Source organism: Tamandua tetradactyla, chromosome 10, assembly GCF_023851605.1.
Source record: "Tamandua tetradactyla isolate mTamTet1 chromosome 10, mTamTet1.pri, whole genome shotgun sequence".
Taxonomy (NCBI): Eukaryota; Metazoa; Chordata; class Mammalia; order Pilosa; family Myrmecophagidae; genus Tamandua; species Tamandua tetradactyla.
The window spans coordinates 73,893,940-73,916,556 of record NC_135336.1 but is presented as its reverse complement, the minus strand read 5'-3'; the positions used below and the strand labels follow the sequence as shown (position 1 = coordinate 73,916,556).

The 22,617-nt window shown below is 33.9% G+C and overlaps 1 protein-coding gene across 1 annotated transcript in view; it reads right to left on the bottom strand.

Annotated features, from left to right (window-relative positions):
• LOC143648541 (uncharacterized) overlaps window positions 1-22,617 on the bottom strand; it is a 367,651-nt gene that overhangs the window by 209,343 nt on the left and 135,691 nt on the right. The window contains exons 3-4 of the mRNA XM_077118745.1: window positions 22,111-22,328; window positions 8,793-8,842 (exon numbers count right to left, since the gene is read on the bottom strand). Coding sequence (XP_076974860.1) covers window positions 8,835-8,842; window positions 22,111-22,328 — 226 coding nt within the window. The 3' untranslated portion in view covers window positions 8,793-8,834. The remainder of the gene's footprint in view (window positions 1-8,792; window positions 8,843-22,110; window positions 22,329-22,617) is intronic.

Here is a 22,617-nt window from a genome sequence, read left to right as displayed (position 1 = left end):
AAAAGGCTTATAATATTATTAAACATATCCAACATCTCTGTCCTTTTCTATTCTTTTTTTTTTATATGTGCTGTTACACGATGTGAATTTGATACCAAATAAAAATGCATGACATTTCTATTCCAGGCTTTGTTCCAGGTAATACAAAAAGGCAAAAATAAAAAATGCCAGTATTTCTTTAATTTTGTGGGCGCTTGTTTTTAACTTACAAAAATGTCAACATCACATGGTTCAATCTGAGATTTTCAGTTTATCTGTTCACCATAAGAACCACAGAACAAATCATAAATGTTATTTTATTTTACGGATGATGAAACTGAGGCTCAGAGATGGTAAATATCATACTATTTGACTCTAGAGGGCACTGAATTAACTACTACATATAGATATATACAGTGAAGTAGTGAAATGTAATTATGGGGATTTTGTTTCATTTCTGGACTCTTTGATAAATTAAGCCCTCCCTACTCAAAGCATGGTCTGATGATAAACAAATAACAACTTGGGCAACACCTAGGAGAGCTCAGAAATGAGAAACTCAAGCGCCAGCAAATCTATTGAGTTTCAATCTCCATTGAACTCAGTCATCCCCAGTGACTCTAATGCACCTTTAAGTTTGAGAAACTTATCTAATTTGAATTGATCTAGTTTAATTTTTTAGATAGTATGAGCATATTCCAAATAATTAATCCATGTTCAAATAGGTAAAGAGAAAATAAGTGCCCAAACAAAATTGCTCTAGTTTATGTAATCTTACTGTTTTCAGTGAGAAATAATATTTGATATGTAATTTTGTTTGGTTCTACACAAAATGTGTCTTATAGATGCATGCATTCTCTCCCTGCACTGCCCCTTTCTCCCAAATATACCTGTTTAACTTTTTCAGTGAATAAATGTTTATTCTGTTTCAATTTCCATGAGATTGTGCTTTCCAGTTTGCTATTTTTCTTCAAGCAATAAGTATAAACTGTGGTTTTCCCTTTATGCCTAGAGTTTAAGAGCTCTAGATATAATCCAGATACAGTGACATGGATTATTTCTTCCCACTAGATGGCAGTAACGACAATTTAATAATACCTGTAAAGCAACTGCCAGCTTACCAAACACACAATGGCTCTTTGTGAGGGAGAGAGTTTCGTGAATTGCTGGTTTTAATACAGGGAGCAATGACTTAGTGACAAATTAGGGAACAGGTTTTTTTCTATGATGCCCACATTTAAATATTCTTTTGCATGCTATGCAAAATTAAAAGCAGTCTTGTTTTCAGATATCAAACCTCTGGTTATAGGAATCAGCTATTATGGATAATTTTCATTGGTAAGAGTTTCAGAATAGACAAGTGGTTGCTAAAATGAGGCACAGCACTTGGTTAGCATCACTGTCAATAAATAATTTCATTATTCCAATTTTTAAGTAGATTTTTCAATTTCCTCTCTATAAAAGGTTATACTTTTTTTTTTCTTTCTTTCTTTTTGCAATAGGCAGGCACTGGGAATTGAACCCAGGTCTCCGGCATGGCAGGGGGGAGTTCTGTCACTGAGTCACCACCGCAGAGCCCAAAAGGATATACATCCAGAAATGCAGAAATTCAGGTTTTCATGAGAAATCATATCTTGTGTTGATAAATTCATATTTTATTAAATGTTTTTCTAATAAATGTTTTAAGAGCATACAGGTAAATCCCTTATAGAAGCTAAGCAATTACAGCAGGAGGAGAGTGAGAGTTTATAGTAAAATGATAATAGGATTTTAACACCTATAAATGCAGTCCCATTGACATTTTATTTAGTGTTTAACTGTGACTTCTTGCATTCCATGTTTCCACATAAATATTTAACAATTTCTTTAAAGAAAGGAAAAGGTAGTAGTAATAAGAAGTTTGTTAATCAAAATATAACTTCCTTGGGGATATAATTGTACAACCTTACTATAATCTTGATATTCCAAGGGGGAAAGTACTGGACCAGCAGTTCTCAAACTATCTATGGTAAAGGGTCAGCATTTTTTTTCCCCCAAATCATCATTAAAATACTTTTTAAATGACAATAAAAATAAATTATTAGAAAAATTAAATTTAAAAGCAAATACTGAAAAAGCCTATTTATATTTTTAGATTCAACAGATGCAAAAGAGGAATCACATTTTTACAAAATTTTAAAAACTCTCACCGTCAATTTTTGTATTTATCTCTTTTCTGGTTAGTATCAAACAGCTCTCACAAGGGCCGGCCCCAGACCACACTTTAATTAGCACTGCATTAGACCTCTACTGGAGCTGCCTCTAAAGTAATTACAAAAAGTGAAAAACAGTCAAATTTACCCTTGAAAATCTCTAAGGGGCCAAAATGAAGACCAACCTGGGGCCTTGCAATTAGTCTAACAAGGAGAAAGGTTATTGTTTTTCTTTTCTTTTCTTTTTTTCCTTTTGGGTTTGGATTCTTTCACTCATCAGAACGGAGCATGTTGGTGCTATGTAATTTGAAAAATAATTATATTTCAGCACTGGATGTCCAGTCAATGCAGGATGGGTGGGCGCCTGTGAGGCAATGAATCCAGGTGCGGAGGTTGATTCACGTTTCCCAATTTCCTAACTGGGGCTTACCCTGGGCCTGTGCCCCTGGAAGGGGACCACTGTGTCTTTGCTTTCTTTTAATTGTGGAAAGATATATGCAACATCTCAATCACTTTTCCATCTCCACCACTTCCAAGCATATCATTCCGTAGGATTAATCATATTCAAAGTGTTTCAGTCCCCTTACCGCCTTCCGTTACTAAACCTTTCCCTTATCTCCAGACAAATCCATTATGCATTAACTTCCCATTCGCTTTGTGCCCTACCCTTGGCAACCTGTACTCTACTTTGTCTCTATAAGCTTGCATACACTCCATTATTTTCTTTGTAGTGACCATAGGGCTTCAATTTAACATCCTAATATATAACAGTCTTGTTAGCTTAGATATCAACTTAACTTCAATAGTATAAACTAACTATGTTCCTATACTCCTCTGTTCCCCCACTTTCACATAGTTCTGGTCATAAATCACACGTTTATACATTATGGGTCCCAAACTACTGATTTCTCTTTACATTTTATGCACTTGCCTGTTAGAACTTGTAGGAAGTAAAAAGTGGAGTTACAAACCAAAAATACAGTAATACCTGCATTAATATTTACTCAAGTCATTTCCCTTTCTAGAGATCTTTATTTCCTCATGCAGCTTTGATCTACTGTCTATCGTCCTTTCCTTTCAACCTGCAGAACTTCCTTCAGCATCTCTTATAAGGCTGTCCTAGTGGTGATCAACTCCCTCAGCTTTTGGTTTATCTGAATATGGATTAACCTCTCCTTTATTTTTGAAAGACAATTTTTCCCACTATACAACACTTGGTTGGCAATTTTTTTTTTTTTTTTTTGCCTTCAGCACTTAAATATATCATTCTACCGCCTTCTTGCCTCCATGGCTTCCAATGAGAATTTGTCACTTAATCTTTTGAGGCTCTCTTCTACATGACATGTTGCTTCTCTGTTGTGGCTTTCAGAATTCTCTCTTCATCTTTGGCATTCTCTTACCACAAGTTTAATTTCCTCTCTCTGTTTTGCGTTTTTTCTCTTTCTCTTTCTTTCTTTCTCTCTCGAGTATGTACTAATGACCATACCCTCTCCCAGGGCCAGAGCTAGAGGTTAAACAATGGCAACTTATACTGTTAGAAACAAAGGATCATTAGTTATGGGAAGGGACCTTTATTTCACATATATACAAGCAGATGCTTATGTCTTCTCACATAATTTGACAAGTTCTAGACATCAGCTGAGCTATGTATGCCCACTGGGCAGCAGGATAAGGCTAACCAAACAACTTTCTATGGTACTATCTTTCAGAAGTCATTTTAGAACTAGACAAAATGGCAGATAGGTCTGGACTTACATTTTTATGCCTGAGATCTTAATTTCATTTGTTATTATCATATCAATTTTCTAAAAACCAGTAATTAAATTTCAAGTGTCCCATAAAGATGTATTTATGAAAATATGTTACATAGATATTGATACATACATTTTGAAGTTGTTTGACATAATGTCAAACTAACTTTTGAAGTATATGTTTTACATCAAAAATTCAAAATGCATTTATTAGTTCATTATATAGAATTTAGCTGAGGTCAACCTGAATTTCAGCATTACACTTTTTCAAATTTGGCCTTCGATATATAAATTCATTTACTACTAAACTGGGAGTATTTAATAAAAGTCAAATAAGCATGGAGACATTCTATATTTCAGAACAGTACTAATACCTTCCATGGTTTAAATGTGTTTTACGTTTTCTTCAAATCTAATGTACAAAGTATAGAATATGTTGAAAGTACCCAGTTTATGTACCCACCAGATAGATGAATATAGCTGGTTCTAAAATACTTAAATTGATTTGCCAGACATAAATCTGAAAGATGGAACATTTTACCTGTATTAGTATTTCTCTATTTGGTTCAATGGTCTATTTTTGAATGTTTGTCTGCTACCATATCAAATATGCATGGTTTAAAATATCAGTTAGTATTTGAAACAAGATAAAATTACCACCAATCCTCACTTTGCCAGGCTAAAAGAACAACAACAAAAAAACACCACACAAAACTGATTAGTGTGCCATATAAACCACTGCTAAGAAAGCAGCCTCAGGAGATGAAAGAAGCAATTAGCTGAAGAAGAGTTTACGTAAAGACTATTCTTCAATTTTCTGATACTGTACGCTTCCAAACTCACATTTAATGATTAAATGTTAGGCCATATGAGTTTTTATAGATACACTTTATTTTATATGTAGATACATATTAATGCATGATGAGTGATATTTCTTTCAAAAACCTTTATATTTTTAAAGCAAAACCAAATATATTTATATATTTTTAAGTTCAATACGTTTCTCTCCATGCATGAAGCCATATGAGTTTAGTTAATATGTGTGCATGTTTCTGCATGTATCTGCGCCATCTCCATCAATTTGGGATGAGTACTGAGAAACAATTTTATAAAACACCAATAGTACAGGGACAGTATTGTCTAAGGATAAATAGTGCTGCAAAATGTCTACTTAAAATGACTATATGGAGACCAAATTTTCACATAAATGATAAAGAATAGAGCTTGGTCAGGACTTTATCTTAAAAATATAAAAAGAAATTTTGCAAATAGGTTTATTTTAGCAGTTACTGTTAACCGTTAGGTTTTAATTATAAATTATACGGGGATTATTAGAATGCATATAAGCACCAGGTATTTTGCATATTGCATCTATTTCTTAGCTCTGTGCAGTAGAGAGAAACCTCAAATCCTTCACTTTACATTTGATTTTACCAGAGCAAAAAGGGTCATGTTTGTAAAAACAGTTGAGGGCACCATCATTTTCCTAAGTACATATTTTATGCTTTTTGATGATGTTGATGATGACAAAGTTGATGAAGGTAATAGTTAATATTTACATAGAACTTACTACCTGCCAATGGTGTTTTAAAGATTCTAAACGTATTTATTCTGTTGCAAGGATTAAGTAAATGATAAATCAAACATCATGGTATTGAAATCATTCTGTTTAAAAGGACCTTGAGGATAGCAGATCATTCTTCTGAAGTTCTGCAAGAAGTGATTAATTTTCCACCTTTGTCCCAGGCTATTCTTGACATAGCACTGTGAACATTTAAAAATATTAATTGGGGGTGGGGGTGGGTGGGAAGGAGGCAAGTGCAGTTCAGTGGTAGACTTCTCACTTGCCACACGGGAGACCCGGTTCCATTCCTGGCCCATGTACATTCCCTTCCCCACCCCCACCCCCAAAATTTTAACAAACGGTGCTGCAATAATAGGATAATCACATGGAAAAAAGAATGAAATGTGACCCCCACCAAACAGCAAACAAAAACCAGTGCAAGTCGGATCAATTCATACGCTTGATTAAAACTTGTTGATATCTTCCCATTTGACTTCAAATACAAAATCCAATATTCTTAACAAAGCCAACAAAGCTATACATGGCCTTGCAACTATTCCACTTGCCTCCTTGGTGTTCCTCAAATACGCTGCATTGCTCTTTGGTCAGAAACTTGACCCTTGCTTTCCCCTCTGCCTGTGATGCTCTTTCCCAGATAACTGAATGGCAGACAACAAATCTTCACTTCTTTCAGGTCTCTCTTCAGATGCCATCTACTCAGTAAACCTTCCCAAACTTAAAACAGAAACTGTCCTCCTCCAGCCTCTTCAGTCTATCCTTCCACTCAGCCTTATTCTTCTCCACATTATCTGACCCTTCCAAACACAGTACTGTATTTTTCACTGATTTGTTTGTTGGCCTAATGTCTGCCTCCAATCCCAACAGAATCCAAGACCCGTGTTTGCTAGGACTTGTGTTCACGACTGCACCCCGGTCACCTAGAAGCATACTAGGCACAAAGCACATGTTCAATAAAGACTGAATAATTGAATAGAATCATTCTTTGTCAATTTTCTCTTCACACTTCAGCTGAGCTAAATCTGCCTGATCCGAACTGCTAACGTCACATCTAGGCTTAGTGCTAATAAAACATAATGCACACACAGTGACACATTTTTAAAAACAGGTAAGTTTGAAAAACTTCTCAAAAGTAAAATCTAATTTTGTTATATTATCGTGTTGTGTTAAATTTTATAAAATAAAGTTTTCTATGCAAAATATAAGGGGGCAAAATAAAGATGCACCTATCAGTATGGCTATAATGTGTATCTAGCGTTCTGGTGACCTGTGTCATTCTAAACAAAATTGTTGATAGTGTTTTAAGTAAGGCTATTTTCTCTCAAATATGATTTTACCACGTTCATTTTCCTGGGATTATGCTCATTCTTACAAGTACATGGCTAAATTTTATTATTGATCTCTTTCTTATACTTAATTCTAATCTAAAGGGAATACTGAAGACTTTGATCTACTGGTTAAAGATTAGTAAAAATAGCAAATCTATCTCCTAATTCATTTCTTCTACTGAAACACATGGCTTTATAAGTGTATTTTTCGAGCATGATGTTTTAAGAATGCAACCATTATTGCGTTCAGGTCAAGCAGCCTGTATTCTGCAATGGGAATTAGATGATTTTCAAGATGATTAACACTTGATCATTGTGTATGAATTTCAGTTCACTTGTAGATATTAGTATGCTGCTCTAAAAAAGGTATCAGAGTAATTTTCAATGGCTATCAGGTTGGCATTAAAATATCCTCGATTTATAGTTCATGATAACATTGGTACATTCTAGTTTGTGGGTATGATAAAGGAGAACACTAAGCATCCAGATTTTTTAAAATTAAAAGTTAGTATATGGAGACCCGGGCTCGATTCCCAGTGCCTGCCCATGCCAAAAAAAAAAAAAAATAGTGTGTGAAAAAATGGAATATTGCATCTATATATACATATACAAAGAAAGAGACTTGAAAGGCTATCTATGAAAAAACAAGCTGAAGAGCAAATCTGCTTAGTCATTTGTTTCTAAAAATAAATCACACAAGCAAAAACATCTCTCCCTATTCAACAAAAGAGATGTAAAAATGTACCCTGAATATGTAGAAACTCATATGCATATGATAAAGGGTTCACACCACTTATTGACATTGGCTACCTCAGGGGAAGTAAAATAGAGAAGGAAATGGAAAGGATTAGTAACTTTCTCTTTATGCATCTTTGTTTTGAGTTTTACAAATTATTACTTTTATAATTATACATCTATGTAATTATATGTATTTAGAGATTTATATATAATTATATAATTTAATTAAATATAATTATTTGTTTTATGGCACTATATGATATATAATTATGTATCTGAATAATATGTAATGATATATTATTATTATCTATATAAATCTCTCTATAATAAATATGCATATACATATAAATATATTTTAATTCAACAGTTATTTTTAATTTAACACTCTTTTCATGTGCTTTATTTCTGAGATTATCTTTAAGAGCGTTATTGCGTTAGCTGACTTTGAAGAAGAAATGTTATAACCAAAAAAAGTATATTTTGATTTCAGGAAAGGAAATAAATCTATTGGGTCAATATAACATTTTATTAAAATACTGTCTAAAAATTAAGCAAAGTAGATATTTTAAATTAATCAATAATGAGAAAAAGAAAAATATTCCCTCCAGTCCATTGTATATATGTCCATTTCAGAAGAACACCTGTGGCTCATCAAAATATTTTATTATGAATGTTAAACATATGAGAAAAATTATGATATTATATAAATATTAGATGTAAGTTGTTACTACAGGGATCATTTAATTCCTATAAGGAGAGAAAGGGTGCTTATACCTATTTCAATTGGTTTAATAAGTAGGTCTTCTGATTGATTAAAGTTTAAATTAAGCATAAATTATAATTAATTTCAGCACAGCTGAAGGAAACAGAATACACTAATGTTACTGTAAAAAAAACAGTGAATTCATTTGTATTTGACCCAAAAGGAAAACCCGTTCAGGGGGAAAAAAAAGGGGGCATTGAATTAGAAGGGAAATGCTTTTGTTGACTTTTCTCAAAAATAGGGCTGTATCACAGCTTGCCAAATCCAAAAATTATTAAGTAGCAGAGTTGAGTTAAAACATTTTGGCTTCATATGAAAATATTATTTGAGGTCTAGGGGTTCTTCGCATTCTATGCCCTACACTAGCATACAAAATCGGAAGAGAAAGTTCAACAAATGTGTTATGGTATGCTTAATGCAATATCAAAATGAAATGTTTTTCAAAGAAATAAGACTTACTTTTATTTCTGAGAAACCCTTTCTCCAAAGCCATTTTAATGATCAGTAACCTGAAAGCAAAGAAATAAATCAAGATACGGACATCAACAATTACCATGAGTTAACACAATCAAAGTGTCCAGCTCATGTATAGTTTCATAAAAAAATCTTAAAACCAAAATATCCTCATTAAAGCAGGCTATCTAATTTAAATATTTCACTTTAAATTCTGTAAGTTGGCACTACCTGCCCTATATTAAAAAAAAAAAAAAACCCGAGTTCTCCTCTTGGATTCCTAAAAGCCACTGAGTAATAAGAAGATCAATAATATCAATAAAGTATTTTGCTAGAAATAATTAATTGAATTCACTATAGGTTTGTTTTCTAAGTTCGGAAATGCACAACTTCCAAAAATCAAACTGTTTGCAGGGGTCAAGATAAATAAAAACATGAAAATAGTTTCATCCAAAGTTGCACTTACATGAATTGATTCTGGGTCAACTAGTGGTATTGCTAGTGCTGTGTTCGCTGCTGTTTACACAATACTAAAAATATTTCAGAGACAAAATGGTGTCACATAAGTGAACATAAAGACAACACCACTTTAGTATATTTAACTTTAAAAACTTTTTTCCTCTAATCCCAGGATTATTAGTAAAACGCTACTTCGTAAACAAAGCTTTATTTTAAAATGTTGATGTTAACATATACTATAAAATAAGCCTGTCTAAAACTATAATTCTTCAGACAATATTCCAAGCAGTATTTTTAGAAATGTTTTACAAATGAGCCATTCTTTATGCTTTATTAACAATTTATTTCCTTACCAATTTTATCTGCTGTCATAGGCATCTAGAAATTATTTAGTCATAACAGTTAGCTAAAAGAATTTTAAATGAGGTGAGGATTTTGGAAAACATATGCTTACTAATGAAGTTTTACAAGTGGTATTCCAACTCGGAAAAGCTACAGATATTAACAAAATGATTGATGGACTAGTTCAGTTTTTTAAAAAGCAGAATACTAATGTCGGCTGTAGAAGGAATGTTTTTCTCTGTTGACCTAGTTCATTCATAGTTGGCAAAATATTTGGAAACTAAAACATTAGAGAAGGTTAGTCTCCTTTCCAGACCATGAATATGCAGAAAAAAGGAAAATAGAACCTAAACTTTTAACTCAACATTTCAAGATTTTCTGTTTGAACTGAAGAAGTCTAATTTTTGTTTCAAAAATCCTGCACAATAAATAAGCTCTTCAATTATAAATATTTTTGCTTAAATAACTACAAATAGTTCTTTATCTGTTTAATAGTGAATAAACTATTGAAGTATTGCGAACAAAGTCTAAAGTAAACTTAAAAGCTAACACTAAAACACCTGCATTTATTAAATAAAAATGGAAAATTCTTCTGTTTCACAGTTTTTTTTTTGTACTTTATGTTAGTATATAGGGGAAAATAAGCAAAATCCATAGTTATTTCTGATAGCACCTGAAATCACTTTACTCCATAATGTAGATATAAGTACCTTAATTTACCTTTAATCTATACAATAGGAAAAAAGTTAGATTCTAATCAGGAATTCACTCTCTAAGTTGGTTGGGATTCAAAATTTCCTAATTAATCGTTTAAACTCCAGGGGCTACATGATAAATCCTTCAAGTGTTCAAACATTGTGCTGGAAACTACACACAAGGGCTTGGTCATTTACAAAGGGTTGTCACAAATAATTTTTGGTCTGATAAGTGGTGTTCATGATGTGTGGTTGACTAGAAATACTAGGCAATCACTTCTCCGTTGTATGAACAAAGTCTTAGAATCCCAGTATAAACTTGAATCTAATACCTTTGAAGTGGCACTCTAGATATTGCTATCCATCCCTCAACTTAAAAGGACGGCTCCTTCACCAGTTCCTATTAAAAGACCCATTGCTTCTGCCATAAAAATACTGTTTCATTTTCTTGACAACATGTCTTTCCTACAAGGTGATGGATAGTGTGCCTAAAAGGACAAGAACAGAGACTATTCCAAAATTACTAGAACAGACTGATCTGTTTCATTCCTGGTTCCTAATAAAAGTTTATACATTTGCAGAAACTGGTATGTAGCTTATTGTTATGTCATTTATTTTCATTTTAAAAATAAATCATCTGGTACTGAATTTCTAGGGAAAGAAACAAATAGTACTGTGCTGGTTTAAAAAGATGTATGCCCCCTAGAAAAGCCATGTTTTAATCAAAATCCCATTTCATAAGAGCAGAATAATCCCTATTCAATACTGTATGTTTGAAACTGTAATCAGATCATCTCCTTGGATGATGTGATTTAATCAAGAGTAGTTATTAAACTGGATTAGGTGATGACATGTCTCCACCTATTTGGGTGGGTCTTGATTGGTTTACTAGAGTCCTATAAAAGAGGAAACATTTGGGAGAATTGGAGATTTAGAGAGAGCAGAGAATGTTGCAGCACCACAAAGCAGGGTCCACCAGCCAGCAACCTTTGGAGATGAAGAAGGAAAATGCCTCCCAGGGAGCTTCATGAAACAGGAAGCCAGGAGAGAAAGTTAGCAGATGATGCCATGTTCACTATGTGTTCTTCTAGCTGAGAGAGAAGCCCTGACTGTGTTTACCATATGCCTTCTCACTTGAGAGAGAAACCCTGAACTTCATCGGCCTTCTTGAACCAAGGTATCTTTCCCTGGATGCCTCAGATTGGACATTTGTATAGACCTGTTTTTATCGGGACACTTTCTCAGCCTTGGAACCAGCAACTGATTAAGTTCCCCTTTTTAAAAGCCATTCTGTTTCTGATATATTGCATTCCAGCAGCTAGCACACTAGAACAAGCATCAACTATCTCCTATTGTCAAAGGCTTAAAATATTTACTAACATTTCTGACAATTGTTGAAAGATCAAATTAGTTTGGATCAATTCACATATCAGCATGTTGATTAGGAGATTTACTCAGATTCAGTCAACTCAGTTTTGCTAGAAAAAGTGATTATCAGTCAGAATGCTTTAGATTATGCTGCAGTAACAACCAAACCCCATTCTAGCTGCATAAAATTACCAAAGTCTATTTCTTGCCCACACTACATGCCCATTACAGGTTGGCATGAGAGCTTTGCTAGTAATGGTAACTTAGGTAAGCAGGATAACAAGGCAGCTTCCACTTCAGATGTGACTTAACAGCATGTAAGAAGGATAAAGGAACACTGGCAATTAAATGCTCTGTCCCCAGGTACAACCACAATTACTTTCTGGCCCCACACAAATCATAAGAGGCCTAAGAAGTACAGTACAATTCTGTCACATGCCCAGAAAGGGTGAGAATCAGAAATAATGAACCGCTCTAGTGGCCACAGTAATTTAAATTGCCATGGTAATTCAGTATTTAAAAATGAAAACTGAATTTTTCTGTTTTGAATAGTATAATCTAAATTTTCAGTATATCCTCAAAACACAGTTTGCAAGAAAAAAATTGATGATTATATTTTGTTTTTCTGTTGAGTTACTTAACTAATGATTAAATCTATAAAACTACAATTAAATCTATTCTCATCTAGACAACCTAGAATATGAGCTGGGCATGATTAAATGTATAAATTATATAAACAAGCATTTAAAATGTTTATAATGAGAAAGTCTTATAGAGAGATAGAAAAGATAGTATATTTCAAATTTATACCTTACAGCAGGACTGCCTAAATCTTTATGTGAGTACTAATAATAGTCAATGCTTGTTAAAATGCAGCAGTTCCTGGACCTCTTGACTAATATTCCAATTTAATGGGTCTAGTATTTGAGTCCAGGACCATACATGTCAATGCTCCTAACTAATTCTGATACAGGCAGTCTCGGACCCTGGGACCACATTTTGAGAGGTGATGTTATACCTGACTGGTTCCAAGAAACAAAAAGCAGAAATACGAAATTGAACTGTGGAAAGAGCAAGTAAGAGTCCAAACAATCAATGACAAATTTTACTTCGTCGCTGAAATTAAGAGACTATCTGGCTCACAGTCTCAAAAACTTGCAATAGCTATGCAGTGCCATCGTTTCATTGTGCTGTTGAAAATTTGACATGCAGTTAGTCCCCTTGAAAATTATAGAGATCTGGTGCATATTATTCTCTTTACTGATGAGCTCCAAATTGGCACATGCATCCAGTTTCCTTTCTTGAGATACGGGCTCATATATCCAATGCCCCGTTGAATACTTCCACTTGATAGACCTATAGGCATCTAAGTCTTTGTATTTCCAAAAGCCAGATTCTCAAGTCTCATTTCCAACACTGGTCCTCCAAAACCTCAATCTATGGCAACTATTCTTCCAGTTACTCAGGTTAAAAACTCAGAAGCCATCCTTGATGCATATTTTTCTCAATGCCACATATCCCACCCATCAGCAAACTCTTCTTTTAAAGGTTCCTTCCAGAATCTGATTATCTGATGTCACCTCCATCACTAACCCCAAGTCTAAACTACCATCACATTTCACTTAGACTGTTGTAAAAGCTTCATAATATAATTATAAATATTTATAAGAAAGAAATTCTTGATTTATAGTTTCTGCAGATTTCCATGGTGCAAAGACTCTTACATGGCCGATTTCAAGTGATATGATATTACCAAATGTGGCTGGGACAAGATGCTCACAATGGCTTGCAGTGAGTTCATAGGAGTAGGTTCCAGCATTGTACCAGTTCTCCTTGCTTTCAGCTAGAGTGACCGAAGCCTGATATCACTCTTTGTTGAAAGCTATGCAGAAATTCATCATCTCATTGAGAGTAAAATCTTAACTATTAACTAGAACAAAAAAAGCCCACATGACTGTACCTAGCTCCCACTGTCTAACTCTCTGGTCTCATTATCTTTAATATCACCTGCTCACTACACTCCAGCCACACTGGCCTTCTTCCTAGTCTTTGAACGTACCAAGCCTGCCTCACCTCAGGGCCTTTGCACTTATAGATCCTTCTGCTTGGAACAATTTTTTCCCCAGATATATGATTGGTTCCCTCCCTTACTTTCTTTTGGTCTTTGAATAAAAATCACCTAATGAGGGATCCTTGCCCTGAATATCTTACCTAAAAATGACCTTTATTCTCTAATTCTTTAGCCTGCTTTATTTTACTTGATAGTAGTTTTTATCAACTGACATTTATACATATATATAGATAGATAGATCATTTTTATTATTGTCAATATTTATTACTGCTGTCCCCTCAAGGGCATACACATTGGTTCACAGCTATATCTTCAGTGCCTATGACAGCATCTGTCATACAATGAACTAATAAAATCTTATTGAACAAAGAGACACAATATACAAGCAAATAAATGAAGAAGGTAATTTCACATAATGAAAAGCACCATAAAGCAAATAAAGAAGGATGGTGAACGACCTCATGGGGGAAGAGTGGGTGATATCTCCAGAGGTGATATTTAAACTAAGGCCAGAATGACAACATAATTAGTATGGCAGACACATGAATAAAAATTCATTGTAGGATAAAAAAGAAGCAGCAGCTTTATGGATGGGTTTAGGGGTTTAAAAGGAAACAAGTAAAGCAGATCAATTTCAGTGATATTTTGTTTTAAAGAGAAGAAAAAGGAGGCAGAAAATATTACCCCCTCCATCCCTACTCCCTCCCATTCCAAAGAGGAAGGAATACAGAAAAAAATGAGAGGAGAAAGATAACCCCTTTACATTTGTATGGGCTTTTACATTTTTAAAGTTTGTATTTTCAAATTTATTTACCACATTTAACTCTTACAACAACCTTTGAAAACAGACAGGATTTATCATTCTCATTACTAAAAAATGAACCTAAGACTTACAGAAGCTAATGCCTTCCTTAAGATCAACGGCAAGTTAGTGAAGGAGGTCTAGAAGTCAGGTGTCCTAGCACAGGCCGCTATACAACGTTCATTATGCTAGGGCACTTGGATAAAAACTGGCAAATGATTCCTTGGAAGTCGCCAATAAGCTCTGCGTGGAGCTGAGACTTGTGACAGTCAACTTAGGAGGAAATTCCATAAACTCAAATCAAGGGTTGACTTTGAATGTAAGGCAAGAAGGCTAAGAGTAACATTAACTTTCAGAGATGGTTTAATGACCCCCAAATTAAGTACAGGCTCCAGTAGCTGGTGTCCAAGGTCATCGCAGTGTGACCTCAATGAGAATTTCCAGCTTGACCTCATATACTTATAAGGCCTTTACATCTACCAGGCCTGACCATTTGCCCAAGTCACTCAATATGAAAAAAAGCAAAGAGAGGGGAAGGTGCAATTTGTTCCACCTGAAATATCTTATTTCTTTCTGTCACAGTTTAACCATCTTAAAGAAGTTTACTGTAAACCCCTCAAATCCATTGTAATTTCTCCTTTTACACAACACCCTTCAAACACTCTTTTATGACATGGGTTGTATCCTGGCTTCCACTATAACTATTCCAGGAATCCCATCCCCCAAATATAATATAAACTAATTGAGAAAAAATAATGTATCTTTTGGACCTTTATATATGTATCTCTCTTGCAAAGAATTTGGAATATTATGGGTAATTCATAAATATTTATAGTATTAAGCACAATTGATTCAAGGAGAAAACATGTATCCTTCAGATTATGCTACTGCATTAGAGGCAGAAGGAAAAGATAAGGGAGACAGAACACAGAGTGAAATCAATAAATAAAATTATTTAAGAAAATGAAGAAAAGTATAAGTAAATGGAAGGAACCAATTGTTACTGGGACAATGCATGATACACAGTAGCTACTCAATAAATGTTTGTTGAATTAATAAATAAATGAACAGGAAGGAACAGGTAAAAGAGGACAAACGTTGAAAGATAATCTAAAACTGATCCACCATTTTAGGTTAAGTGGGCAGACTCCAACAGAAATTGTATTAATTGAATAAAATATACTATTCAAAGTATGAGGAAAACTATCGGCCACATTGCATTCTCTTATGCTCATCTGTTTCTAAAGCACTTTCCTAGTTAACTTCATTTGAACTACAGAACAATTCCACGAGTAGGCAGGAAAACCACCATTCCACCTATGTTACAGGCAAAGAATAGGGTCCAGAAAGCCAAGTCTCGAGGCCCAGAACAGAATAACAACAAAGTTAAAACTTGACCCCATGTCCTCCAAATCCTTGATATTCTAAGTTTCTTCTACAGAATAGCACTGTCATCCACTGGGGGTTCGTTATAAATGCAAATTCTCAGACTTCATCCCAGCCACCTAATCAGAAACTAAAGGTTAACACTTTCCCCTAGTGATTCATAGGAACATTAAAATTAAGCGCTTAAACCAATATAACACAAAATATAAGTCTACCTGCTTTCACACATAGCAACAGAAGAACCAACAATTAGAAATGTTATATGTATTTAATAATAATGAATAGGAATAATATGATTCATGTAAGATATATGACTATAAGTGTGAATTAGAGAGGACCATACTTCCCTTAAAGAAAAAAATATTTAAAGGAATAAGCCTTTTTTAATTAAAGCAAAACTGAGCAATCTGGTGGAAGTATTAAGAAGAATTCAATCGTGTCTCTGAGGAAAAAAGAATACAAAAAGGAACACAAAGTGAAAAAGCAAGCACAATGGTTGGCATCCATCTGTAAAAACAAAGTACTGGGAGATGCTTCTTTCAACACATGTTAACATCAGGGGGTCTGTATATTCACACACATAATACCTAAGTAGAATTGATTTGATGCTCAACAAAAATATGAAGGTTGTGACCTCCTAATTAAAGGAAATTGCTTATGTTAGTAATAATAAACAATAATTTGGGGAAAGTAAGACAATATGGAGCCTAACCATGCTTTATTATAAACACATGTACCATCATCCCTCAGATAAAAGAATGGTCAGGAGTGGGAAGTTCATTTCCCCTTTCAGAAGGGTGAGAGATTGTTTTTATTTTGCATTTTTTAAGGTTCAGACAACCATTTTTAAAGAAGTGGTTTAAATTTCAGAGTTGAGTTCCGTGCTCAATTACTACAGCTTCCCAATGTGAGAATTTCTACATATAGTTTAAAATTTTTCTATTGCCATCTGTTTTTGTTTTTTTTTTTTAACCCTAAAGGCAACAGAGGGGAAGTGAAGATAAGAAGATAAAAAGGAGAAGTACAGAAGGAGTGATGTTGCAATGAGAAAGGAGATATAAACTAACAAAAGGGAAGCTAGTAGAACTAGGTCTGGAAGGAGGAATTATGTTTTCTGGATAGACATTTTTAAAAAAACACTTTATCTTATATAAAGGAGAGATACGTTCTTAAAATATTAAAAGGACGATTTTCTATCAAAAACTGAAATAAAATAATGTTTATGAATTTAAATTATCAAAAATTAACAGTATTTAAGTAACTGACAGCAAATATGTCATTTGAAAACCTTGATTTTTAAATAGTTTGTATTAATATATTTTTAAAGTGTGAAGCACTGTTTTAAAGAAAGAAGATCATCCAGATCAGACGACACAGGAAAGAGAATTTTCCAATGCTAAAATTGTGTATGCATTTGCAATATGATTGATATAACAAAAAAGTAAAACCTCTTAAAATTTTTCATTGGCTTTAGGGTTTTTAGATGCATAATATTTGCATGTTCAAATTATTTTTTCCAACTTCTGGAAACATCTTATTCAATGATTATTCAAAGGTATTTCATGCATACACACACATATTTATCATTTAACCTGAATGCCTGTTAGAATTCCCATTTAGTTTGGAATTGATTATGTTTATCTTATGATAATGGTGAAGCATCCTTTTGGAATCTTGACTGTAGGTGAATTCCTTCCTCATGTTTATAAATAGGAATTACAGCTAGTTGCTGTAATTTATCCATCTTCACTTACTACTTAGGACTATATTAAGAATAATATCCTTTCTATCTTGGTTGTACTGTTCATAATTTTATTTATGAATATCAATAGCAATATGAATCTCTCCGCTGATATGGTAAGAGTAGAATCTAAGATGTATATGAGGTTCTGGAATTAAACTCAGGGAATTCTGGGAGTTCTACATATAGAAGTATATTGGATTTAAAGTGGACAGAGTCATATTCATATTCAGATGGTATTGTCTCAGGATACCAGCAAATTTATACTGATTTCTTCTTGTATTTGATTCTGTGATCCACAAGGGAAGAGACTATGTCTTAATCAAGTTTGAATTCCTGTGAATAGAACAGTAACTGGCTCCCAAATACATACTAATTAATTAACTAACTTGAAGCTAATACAGGTTGAAGTGGACAGTATTCTGGGTGCATGTGTTTGGGAAGGTAAATTAGACCCATAATAAAAATCGTCTTATGTATTATCACAAAGTGTCTCCCAGAGCCCTTCAAAACATATCATCATAGAATTAATTACTTCAATCAATAAGGTCAAAAATAAAGCATTCAAGATTCTAAGGCATACCTTATTTAGTCAAATATATAACCTATAATCTGCTCATATTTGGAGATTTCACCCATAATCTGTCCGCAGTGATTTAGTAGATAAAAGATCAATTGGGAATTAAGAGGTATGCCTATCAAAAATGTGCATTCTAACTTTTCAACCTTCGATCTTCTCTTTTAAAAATTTTCCTCCTAATAATCACACCAAGGTCAAGATGGTTAAAATGACAGAATGCCTGAAATAAAGTTATATGCAATATAGAAATACCAATAGCTTAAAGGTACCTCATTTCAGTTTGATTAAAATTTGGTGATAATTGGGCAGTGCAATGGTGGCTCAGTGGCAGAATTCTTGCCTGCCACGTTCATTTCCCGGAGCCTACCCATGTAAAAAGAAAAAAAAAATTTGGTGATAATTAAGTGGAGCTGAATTAGAGAAAGATTTAAAGTATGTCTGGCTATGTTCAGAACCCTGTTGTCAAGACCTAACCTAGAAATGGTTAAACCATTTTTATCAGAGTTAAAAAATATTTTGATAGAAAAGAAATAGAGGAATAAACAAAGTTGTTTACACTTCTTGAAATAAATCAAGAAGATAAAATGCATGACTTCCTAGAATAAAACAGGTCAATTTTTAGAGAAAAGTGAGGGTATGCAGTATTTTCCACAACAGTCTGTCCCTTTCATTTACATGTAACCTTTTATAATGGATTTAAATAGCTTTGTACTTTTGACAGATTGATGAGTAGAAAACCTCTGAAAGTACTGATTGCTTAGTGGTCATAACTTACTACAAAGATGAATTCAAAGAGGAATTTAGAATGTGATGTTGCTGTCCTGGTCCTAAAAAAAAACAAAAAGCTCTGAAATTATGGTGAACTCTATGGTGAAAATACTCCCAACACAGCCAAGTTCAAATTCATCTGAGATGGTTTGGTTTAAGCCTGCAACCACTGAAATTAGGTCATACAAACCTAAGCTAAAAAGTATTTAGTGAAAAACTGGAAAATAGTGCCAACTATACTACAATATTATTCTTCTGAAGGTCCTGAAAACCATTACACATAAGTAATCTATTTAAAATCATTTAATACAGCTTCCCTCTAATATTTATTTGATTTCCAGAACATGTACTAACATCTTTTTGGAATAATAATGTTTCATAGAGAAACGTGACCTAGCTACACACTTCTAGTTTTCTTGGATACATAATATGCATTTAGTAACCACATTGTGTACTCATTTGAAAGACCATGAGAACAAAGTAAAAGAGGATATATGAATAAGTAAAGGAGATTCTGTCCTCTCTTTCATGAGATAGGATCATTTTAGACTATTTCGTTGGTACAGCTATAGGCTTATTCATTTATTAGGGAGATATTCATTTATTAGGGAGATATTTATTGAGCATCTACTATATTCAAATCACTATCGGACACTAAAGCACTAGAAAATTCCAGTCCTTTGATTTCCTTTTAAAGGGTGAATGCTCCATTAGACAAGGTCAATTCTGGTTTTCCTTTTTGATTTTGTAAGGATAGGGCAAACTCCTTAATTATTGTCCATTTAAGCCTAAGGAATATTTGAATCTAACACATTTTATTCTATGAGTGGAAGTTTACTGCAAACTACATGTAGTATGTACATATTACTCAGCTATTTAATACCTCAGGAAATACCTTAAGGAAAGAACTGTCATTCTTTCTCCTAAATATTCAATATTAGGGGTGCAAAGTTAGTTCAGTGGTAGAATTCTCGCCCACCACGTGGAAGACCCGTGTTCGATTCCCAGCCTGTACACTCCCCCCACAAAAAAAATCAACAAATGGTGCTGTACTAATGGCATAGTCACATGGAAAAAGGATGAGATGCGGCCCCTACAACACATAAAAAAATATTCAATATTAAATATCCTTATCTGCATATTAGTGTGCTAAACTAATAGCATTTTCGTAAATAATCTAATTTGTTAGAGTGCCTCAAATGTTTATATATGCTCACATTTGGCAAGTTAGCGTAATTTATTTTGACATACAAAGATTTATAAAAGGAATATGTTTTGCAAAACAAGAGGCTTAATGACTAAATGTTTACCAAAAAATAATAACACAAAGAAGAATCCAACTATCTATTTTGTAACAAATTTCAAGTCATAGCCTTATTTGTATGTAATTACAACTCACCAATTATCATGCAATGTGTAAACCTTAGTGTTTTCATTTTTGTTTTTGTTTTCATGAGAGAACTGAGAGATAGATTTCCCCTGAAGATATAGAAATAAATGGCATTTGACATCTGGCAGAAGTATGATCGGTTGTTTTATTAAAGAAACTCTAGTGTTGAATTATCTGAGCTTTTTGTAGTTATTTAATAAAACAAGGTTTGGACATAATATGTTCATTGTTTATGATAAAGTATGAATAATTTTTATACTAAAGTAATGACACTTCCAAAGTTTATTTTTATCACATATTTTTTTCTTAACATGCAAGCATGCAAATTAGTGTATCCCAACACATTTAAAGAATGTATATACACATGTTTATCCATGAACCGATGCTCACAACAGGAATCAGGATGGAGAAACACACAAGAAATTTATCTTCTGATTTCTGATTGAGAATATAAAATGTTATCATGGTCAGCGCAACTTAATGCTTTTTAAAAGCTGCAAGGAAATTTTCTGTCAAGGCAAGAAGTTGAAAAGAATATCTACATACAAGACCATATGTGCTTATTTATGGTAATATACATAACTTCTGAAAAATAAATTTAATGAAAGCTGTTTTATGCTTTGTTTGTGGAGCATTCTCTCCTTTTGCTTTCCTTAATTTTAACACTATTCTTGCAAACAAAATTTTATCAAAGAATGACTTGCCTGAAACATCTATAGTCAACTGCATGTTATTTTCAACTGGTTAGCTGTGGCACATTGATAGAGGAGCATTTTGTCTATATAAATTATTCATCTATCTGTATTTTGTGTGGTTATTTTAATAGATATAGCCTCAGTAATACAGAAAATGCCATGTTTTATATTAGTAAAAATTTTATTCAAAGAACATCAGCTGCTAGTGTACCATATCATCAGATTCAACTTTAAATATTGTACACCAAAGGAAAAAAAAATTTATATTTGAATCAACAGGCTCATTGAGATATCAAGCCAAGAATAAGATATGAATGCATGAATTAGAATCAACCGTTGTTAAAAGCCTTAGCTGTGAATTCACTATAAGCACATTTCAAAAGGCAGATGAACCTGCATCTTCTTAGAACATAACACCACACTGAGAAAGTTTCTCACCAAGCCTCCTACCTCTCCTCATTGAGCTCTAACCACAGAAATGAACATAAACACTGGAAAACCCAGAGCAGAAATACAAAGAGAATAGGGTGGGAAAGAAATCCAAAAGAACATATATTCGATGTCATATTCCATGAAAAAAGGGGAAATATTTTAAATGATGTCCACAATAAAGCTATATTAACAATAGTCTGTACCGTCCCACCATAGGTGGGTGGGGGGGGTATCTTGACCCTTGACCTCTACTTACATAAGAACCTAAGAAATGAAAATCATGTTTATCATTACCCTTTTATACAAACTCACTGTCTTTAGCTACACTGGTATAAGGGGAAAACATTCTATTCTGAAATAGCTCAAGTCTGGTTCTTAATAGTCATGTGACTTTTTTTTTTTCCCTGCCAGCCATGTGCTCCATATCATTTTACTCTGAAATAACTATGAGGATTTCAGCTCAACCTGCCTTTGCTTATAATGAATGACATACCCTGTGAGGGAGCCTGAGAACAGACTCCCTCGAAAAGCAAGGTTCTCATAGTTGGCCTGTAACCATGGAAGCAGATGCTGTTTTCTTCTTACCCCTGCTTACCTCTTTGCAGCCTCGAGCTGCTCCCTATTGTTACAAGGGGTACGCCTTGATTTTTCTTCATCATGACCGAACTTGCCTCTTCTTCAAAGGGCATGGTGCTGCAGGTCATTGGTCTAGAAGGTTTGCGCGGTCCAGAGAACAGCCTTGATGTAACCCTTGCCCCGTCTGAGCCACACCACCAGCCGTGCATCTGCAGACTGTAGGGGGACATTGGAGACCTGTATTTGAAAAGAAGTCTGTCTGATTTTGCCATTGTGCCTTTTCACTCATCGATCGAATGAATATCGAACCTTCTGTCGTTGCATGTGTGAAATAGATAGCTTAGCAAGCACTTTTGTGCCCAACCTGTGCAGAGGGCCAAAAGGTTTTCCTTTTAGTCTCAAGAATTGTTTCTTCAGACTTCATGAATTTCTTGTGAGCTTACAGTATTTAAATGCTTTTATCTTACTGTTATGATGACCATGTCAGTTATTGCATCAGGAGTGATTTTCCTTTAGTGTTAGAACG